Source organism: Athene cunicularia, assembly GCF_003259725.1.
Source record: "Athene cunicularia isolate RWA chromosome 27 unlocalized genomic scaffold, athCun1 chr27_part1, whole genome shotgun sequence".
NCBI classification, from domain to species: Eukaryota; Metazoa; Chordata; class Aves; order Strigiformes; family Strigidae; genus Athene; species Athene cunicularia.
Genome location: NW_020799138.1, coordinates 1,815,134 through 1,823,131, shown reverse-complemented (window position 1 = coordinate 1,823,131; position 7,998 = coordinate 1,815,134). Strand labels below are relative to the sequence as shown.

Genomic DNA, 7,998 nt, shown 5'->3' with positions numbered 1-7,998 from the left:
TGGCGTTTGGATGGGACAGTGCTTTAAAAAAAAAAAAACAGTGGTGGATTCCCTGGGGCGAGGAGAAGGGGAGGGAGGTGTTTTCTGGGGGAGAGCATTGGGGAAAGGGGGAGGCTGAGGAAGGAGCGGGATTCAGGCTCCGAGAGCGGGGAGGGGACGAGTGTCAACTTTTGGCGGGGAGAATGAGCGGGAAGCCGCTCAACAGGCCCTGGGAGGGCAGGGAGCGGGATGGCGGCCGATCCCGGGGGCCGGGGGAAGGAGAGCTCTGGGGAGCAAGCTGGGGGATGTGAGGGCTTGGGGCTGGGGGAGAGCTCCCCTGCGGAGAGCTCGGCGTGGGGCTGGCAGGAGGTGGAAAAGGGAAGTTGTGGCTGGCAGGAGGTGGAAGCAGGAATGTGCTGGAGAAAGGAGAGGGGGAGACGGAGAAGGAGCTGTGTTTGAGTCGAGTCCCTGCTCAGCTGCAGCGTGGGGTGGGTGTCAGGGCTGGCTTCCTCCGGCTCCTTTGCTGGGGTAGGAGGTTTGGGAGCTTGAGGGGGGGGAGGTCAAGCTGTAGTTGGAATGGGAGTTGTAACGCATTTGAGGGAAGAGTAGAACTTCTGGCAAGGGAAGATGATGGAGCCAAAATGGGATTTGTATTTCTGGACAAGGAGATGGCGAGGTTTTGCCATGAAATTCCAGATGTGGAGCTGCCCTGGGAGTGCAGGGGGTGGCAGCAGGGTTTGGCTCAGGGTTGTGCTCTGAAGCTGACCCGCTCTGCTGTGGCGTGGTGGAGATGGCAAGGGCTGGAAAGTGGCCTGAGTCTGAGTGGGGAGCATCAGGGACTGGGGGGGGCTGAGTGTGAGGATCCCAGAGATGGGCAGTGCTCTTGGTGTTGATCAGTTTGGAAGCAGCAAGCACGTCCTTATAAAACTGAGAGATCGAAGTGTAAGAAGGCTTTCTGGCTGAATAATTGTAGGCTCTAAATGAAAGATGTTATTAATTTAAAAAAAAAAAAAAAAACAAAAACCAAACGCTTGTGCATTTGAGAGAGGGGAAGGTCTTTGCGATGGATACATTTGGAGTCCCCATTGGGTTTGCGACCCAGACATGGTTTCCTATTAGTGCTTGAGATCCTGGTAGCGAAAACGATGAGAAACAGATGTGGCTGCTCTAACCCCGCTGCCCAACGCCAGCGAAATGCAAAAATAACCAAGTGAAGGGCCTGTGAGCGCCAGCAGGCAGCTCCTGGGCACGGGGCTGCTGGGGGAAGTGTCCCCCGGTGTGGTCCCCTCTGTCACTAGGGATGAAGGGTGGCAGGAGAAGGTGCTGTGGGGACCGAGGTGGCTCTTGGAGAGGGAGGTGGTGCAGCACTTGGGGCAAAGTTTTTTCTCGTCTTTATACAAAAGGGAGAAGAAGAACGCGAATCCCCGCTCTGATTCCGTGAGCGTTTATCTGATCTAGAGGAGTTCAGAAGTTGTGTCTGCTGCCGCAGAACAAAATTCCTGTCTGCATGACAGGATTTCTTACCTCACATTCTCTCTTTTAGCAGGGAGGTAACGTTCCTGCTGCTGCATGTGTGTTTCTCTTAAATTCAGAGGTGCATTCTCTCATGGATCATGAATTTAACTGGAAATGATGTGGCTGAGCTTGAAGGTTGTGGCTTTTCTTTAGTTTGGTCTCTGCTCAAAGGCTTGAGCTTTCACTCAAACTCTCCAGAAATGTTTTCTGCTGTTTTCAGGTTCTGGAGAGTGGAAGACTTAACATGCTTGTTCCCACTTCAAAAGAAAGATGCCTGCTGCCTTTCCCTGGCGCGTGTGGAATAAACTTGGCGTGCTCATAAGTCTTTAAAGAGATGAGTGATCCCAGCCAAGTTTGAGAAAGGCAGGAGGAGGAAATGTTTTAAGTTTAAAACTCATTAAAGCTGAACCGAACTGTTAATCCTTTAAGGTGCAGCTAATGGAACTAGTCTGTACTCAAATTAAAGCCCTGGGTCTCCACATTTTTCTTCTTAGGCTGGTCTTCCTTTCCTTTGTTAAACTTTCTACTGAAAAGTTTAGCACCAGGCATCACGGAAGGGCATTAGGTAGAGCTTTACAATCTTCCACAGAAAGCCCCCCAGCCAGCGGAGCTGAGTGGATTTATCCTGATCTGGTAGCAGTTTCCTACCTGGATGCTCTTCTCTAGGAGATCTCACGATACCAGTGTGCTTCGTGCCGACCTACTGTGATGTCGTGCTGTCAGGGGTAGCTCGTGCTCCTCCATCCGCCCCTCCTGCCCCACTAACGCAGGCGTTCGGACGCACCTTTGTGCTGAGCCTCTTTCTTTGTGGCCATTTTACCAGAGTTTGAATTCTTTTCAAGTGGCTTAGGTGTGTCCTGGATCCTTTTCCTCTTAGCTTCAGACCAAGAAGTTATTCTTTTGGTCTCTCTCTGTTCTGCTTTCCTCTTCACAAAGGATTTCAGCTTGGCCTTGAGTGTTAGGTAAGAAGCAGCAAATGAAAATGGAAAATTTGGCCGAAGTCCATCCTGAATTTGTCTTGAAATCATATTTTTTGGTATAAGCTAACTTTTTTCATACATTAAGTATAGAAAGTTGAGCCTGAATTTTAGGAAACACACTACTGATGAGATCTCTCTCAGATGAGAGTCGTCTAGCCCCAAACTCTATAGATGTGAGAACATAAACTCACGAGTTCACGTGAGAGCTCATGTAAACGTAACGGGAGTTGTCTGCCTTCTCCGGAAAGGCTCAGGCAAAATGAAATGGCTTTGCTCTGCACCTCTGTGCTCAGGGACTCGGTGTGAATGAAATGTGGTTAGTGGAAAGCTCTGGAGATGGGGACGCAGAGCGTGGGGTAAGTCTGCGCTGCTTTTCCAAGTAGACGGGGATTGTTCAACCTCTCCCCCTCCTTCCAGAGACTAGAAACCAGCCAGTGCTTTGGGTGGCTGTGGTTTGTTTTTAATAACAAAAATTGGAGGGTTTGGATGTTCCTGGTCACAGAAGGCTGAAATCTTTGTCAGGCACTCTGTTCCACAGAGGCATTTGTGATGCAGAGGAAGAGGGTGTGGGGAGCAGCTCAGATGCTTCGCAGATAAAGCTGAGTTCATACCCTCCCCCCCCGGGGGGGCTGAAGTCCCTTTCTCACACTCGAGCTGCATTTTTGACTGCAGTGCAGCGAGAGGCCTGTGCAGCAGCTTGTCTCTGTGCTGCTGGCTCGAATGCTAAAAATCTGTACCGGGTTTAACAGCAGATGCTGTGAACTACAGCTTGGCCTTACCCGCCCAGAACACCTTTGTGGCTTGGGGGCTCTGGAGACAAAACCAGCAGAGGGAATGAGTGCCCAGGGGCCGACTGGAGCAGACATCTTGAGAACCCACGGAGGCAGAGCAGGTCCCTGCAAGGGGGGTGACACTGGTGCTCTGTGGTGTAAGTGCCTCTGTCAGAAACGGGGAAACCTTTGCTGAAAGGAGCAGGCCCCGAGTGCCTGGGGGCTTTGGAGAGGTTGCTGCCTGCCATACGCTTAAGGTATGGTTGCTGCAGCCCTTTGCACTGGTATGTTTGTCCCTCCTTTTGGGAAGCTCTTTCTCAAAGTGCTCCTGGCCTTGGATCTTCTCTGCCCAGCTCTTACCACAAGGGAACGGTGGATCCTCAGCGTTGCATCGCTCTAGTACCTCTCTCCATTTTCTGTCCTACACGCCACCTCTAGTTTTAGTAACTCCCCTCTGGGCTCGGCTTGGCCAGACTCTACCGTTAGACTCTTTGATCTTATGAAACAGCTCAAGCGGCCCGACAATGCAGCTGTGCATCCTTAGGTGCCTTAAAACCAAGTCTATCTCCAAGCAATAACCACAGTGCCTTCAACTAAAGTCTTTTTGGCTGCAGCTGACCAGGAGTCCCTGCTGAGAGAGGTTGAAGCCCGAGATCTCACCCCTGCAGGCTGGTTGTAGTCGGAGCTGGGAGAGCACCTTGGGAATCTCCTCTGCCATGGCGTGCTCGGCTCTGGCCCCTTTCTCCATTGGCCATGCGGTGCCAGAGGAGGAGGATGGAGAGGAGGAAGGCTGTCCTGCGCAGGAGGAAGGAACTGCCTGAAGAATTCCAGAGTGAAACACGATCTCTCGGCTTCCTGCTGCAGCGCTGGCTCCTGCTCGGGGATTAGATGCTGGCGGTGGGTCGGAGGCTTTACATTGTTGTATTGCACACCAGCTGAGGTGGTGCCAGGCAGCCGGGCCTCCTCCTCCCCGCAGTCCGCAGGCGACCGGGAGCCTCGCTGCTGCAGCTTTGCCTCTGTCTGGCGGCTGATTGAAGATGCTGGCGGTGTATTCCAGCCCAGAATTGAGGAGGGAAAAGCCCCTCTGATGCTCGTTCTTGTATAGCTCTTCAGTGGGCTGTTTCCAGGTGGTTGGTTGGGTGTTGGTTTTTTTTTTTTCGTTGAATAGGGCAATAAAACTTCATCCTTGAGGGGCTGGGTGTCCTCTGGCGTTGAATGAAGGATCCGTAGGGGAAGCACTGCCTGTCTGTGGGAATATCCCAACCACCACCTCAGCTGCTGGTCTGTACAGGGCAATGAACTTCTCACTTCATTTAACAGTGGAGGGGGGTTAGTTTTCACCTTTTCGTGCATGCTGGAGTTCTGCAAGTGCAGCAGCAGAACAGGCTCTTCCCTCGTCCCGGTCTGCTCTGCAGCCTGTTCAGGTGCTGACCCTTCTGAAACCACCAGTTAAAGGCGGGGGAGATGTCTTGTGCTAAACGTGAGCAGAAGGAGGAAGAGGCTTGCAATGCAGAGCCCGGGCTCTGGGACCTCTGGACTTGCTCAGTGACCACCAAGAACCCCGAGATGTTAGCAGCCACTTTGGCCCGGCCTGTATAGCCAGTCCTCTGCCGGGTTCATGAGCAACCCCCAACTCCGGGGGCTGTGGCAGGGGGAAGATGTTCCTTTCCTCCTTCTACCCCGATGTTGCCATCGAGTGAGGCGGCTGCCGTCACCTCGCGGCTGGTTCGTGCAGAAATGGGGTGTAAAGGGGAGATGTCACTCTGGCAGCAAGCACGGCCCCAGGCCAGTTGCCCTGCGGAGCGAGTGCCCAGGTGCTGGCACAGCTCGTACACCAAGGTCAGGTTGAAAGCAGCAGTGCAGTAGCAGGATCCAAAGCATAAACGCGTTGATCTAGCGCCTGCCAAGCGAAGTGCAGCTTTTTCCCTCTGTGCTCTTCCACGCTCCTTGGCTGCCCTCAAGCCCTGTCTGTGAGATAGTGGCAGAGACGGGGTGGGCTGGAGCGGGCTGGTTTGGCTGTGCTCCCTCTCGTCCTCTCTGCTGTGGCTTCTGCTGGTCTGAACTGGCGGTACGTCTTCTGAGCTTTGTGGGGCCTAGATTTAAGCCTTCTCTGAAGGAGGCTCTTAACAGCAGCTGCTCAGCTCAGCAGCATCTTGTGCGCTAGGGAGCTCATCCAGCTGTACCCCGAGAGCTGAGACTGTTGCTGAACTCGGATATCTCCTGCAGATTTACACTGGCTTGAAGGATTTTTGTTTTGCCAGATAAACCAGCCCCAGTTTGCATAGATTTTGCCAGCTGAAATTTATTCTAGAAGATTCATGATAACCTGAAGTGGCAAAACGAAAGTTTCCGGGCAGGTAACGTTTGACCTGCTCACCAGTCATTTTGCTTGGCAGAAGATATATATTTTACTGGAATAAAAAAGCAGTCCTGTTCCTCAGCGCTTAGGCTGTGAGAGCTTCCCGGGCAGCTGTTCAGCAGGGTGGGGTTTTTGGGAGGCTGAGGTACAGACTCAGTTTCAGGCAGTCTGGGCCCCGTTGCCAGCTTTGCCAGTGGCTCTCCGTGATGGCGTAGCTGCTTATCAGAGATAACAGATGGGGAGACTGGGAACCTCCTGACCCTTTGGTCGATCTAAATCAGTGCAACTTGTTCAGCACGCTCAGCTGACTGCATAGACTTCTTCGGAGCAGAGGCTGGCGATGAGGTCAGGGTACTAGGCCTGACCTTGATATTTTTCTTAAAACTAAAGAAAAAAACCCCGCGTGAGGAGATGCCACTCGTGGGGCCCTGTGGTGGCTCAGGGTCTTGGCTGCAGGGCTGGGACGTGTTGGTGTAACTGGTACCAGCAGAGAAGAGGCTGGAGAGCGTTTGCAAGGGGCTGGGGTGGTTTTAACAGGGCCAGAGGGCAGGGACGGGGTCGGTGGCCATCCCCAGCAGCACCGGGGCCACACTCTGACCCTGGATCTGCCTGCCTGCGGTGCTCGTACTGGGCCAAGCTGGGTTTCAGGAGGGAAGCGGGGCCTCTCTGTGGTTTTTGGCTCTCTGAGGTGTTTCGTTTCAGCCTAGGGGAAGCGCCTGGCGTGTTGGCAGGGCTGCTCCCCCTCTGCAGTCGTCCCACCCCCCCGCGGTGTGAGTGGAAAGCAGAGCTGTGCCCAGGCCCTACCTGTGTGCTGCGGCAGGGCAGGGCAGGTAGCCGTGGGCTGTGTCGGGCCGGAGAGCTCTGCATCGCTTCTGCCACTTCCCAGCAAGTGCTGGATATATATGCAGGAATTTATGACTGTCTAAACAGCTTTAGATGATAAGGAGAAAAAAAAAAAAAAAAAAAGAAAACCACCATATTCTGGGTTGGTGAGTTAAATAAATATTCCGGAGTGCACATGCATGAACCAGCAAAGAAATGAACACGGGAAGCTCAGTATTAAGGACTGTGACTTGTATTTAACTTGGATTAACTATTTATTAACTTTTAGTTAATACCAGTGGTGTGCTGTCTCCCTCCCGCTGCCGTACAGCTCTGCAGATGCTTTCTGCAGCTCAAGGCAGGGTTGAACTCAGCTGAAGGGCAGGTCAGCGAGCTGAGGAAAGGGGAGAAAACAGGCTGGGGGGGCAGACGTGGGACTCAGCAGAGGAAGAAGGTGTGGAGCAGCTGAGGTAGGACGCTGCTTCGTTTCTGGAGGGCAGTGATCAACACATAGGAACAGCCAGGTCAAGACACGGTGTGCTGAAAACAAAGTATGAGTGGAATCAGGCAGAGGCTTGATGGAACTGGTGAAATAAGGTGCTGGTGAGACAAAAAGGCCAAAGCTGTGTGTCAGAAAGGCACTGTGGAAATGCAGCAGCTGCTGCTGGAGATTCCTGTTTGCCTTTTCAGCTGGCAGGACCTTCCTGGCCTGTCTCCTCCTGTGTTACCTACTTTGTATGTGCCTGTTTTCCTTCTCCAAAGCAGCATTCCTGCGCTGTGCTTTGCCTCTGCGTATCCAGTGTGTCTGCTGCCTGGCAAAGGCAAACCTGACCTTGACACAAAACGTGTGGTTCTTTCTCCTCTTTTAGCAGCGTCGCCCGTAAGCTGAAAAACTGGCCAGCACAATGGGAAAAAAACAGAACAAGAAGAAAGTGGAAGAGGTCTTAGAGGAAGAGGAGGAGGAGTATGTGGTGGAGAAGGTCCTGGATCGGCGAGTGGTGAAGGGCAAAGTGGAATATCTGCTGAAGTGGAAAGGCTTCTCAGAGTAAGTGCCTCCCTGCCTGCTGCTGCGGTGCCGAAGCCTCCGGGCAGGTGGCTCAGTCTCCCCACACCTCTCCTCATCTGTACAATGGAGCTAAAGGCCAAGGGCAGCTGTAATGATAGAAATGGTGGTTCTAAATGCCTCGAGCTCTAATCAGGGTGAGGAGAGCGCAGCCTCGGTGAGGAAGTCCCGTTTCTGCCTTGCAAACAGGCTGTGCGGTGCCCCGGTGGGGCTTCTCCCCTGCTGCCCTAAACCTAGTCTGAAACAAGCAGCCAGATAAAACAAATTGCCTCTCCCCCGAGGAGCAAAATAACTGCCCTGCCCTCTGGCGTCCCTGCCCAGATCAGGGCAGGGTCCTGTTTCATGGGGTGAGGACACCCACATCCATTCTGCTGCTTCTCTCACCATCTCCTCGTGACCTGGTGTCCAGGGCTTTTCTTGGCAGGGAAAGCTGCAGCAAGCTGCCCCCACGTAAAACTAAGCTGTTGTCTTTGATTGCAGTGAAGATAACACATGGGAGCCAGAGGAGAA

General features: G+C 53.1%; 1 protein-coding gene across 1 annotated transcript in view; it reads left to right on the top strand.

The window, feature by feature from the left end:
• Positions 1–7,275: 7,275 nt before the first annotated feature.
• CBX1 (chromobox 1) overlaps positions 7,276–7,998 on the top strand; it is a 5,786-nt gene continuing 5,063 nt past the window's right edge. The window contains exon 1 of the mRNA XM_026864735.1: positions 7,276–7,470. Within this exon, the coding sequence (XP_026720536.1) occupies positions 7,331–7,470 (140 nt within the window). The 5' untranslated portion in view covers positions 7,276–7,330. The remainder of the gene's footprint in view (positions 7,471–7,998) is intronic.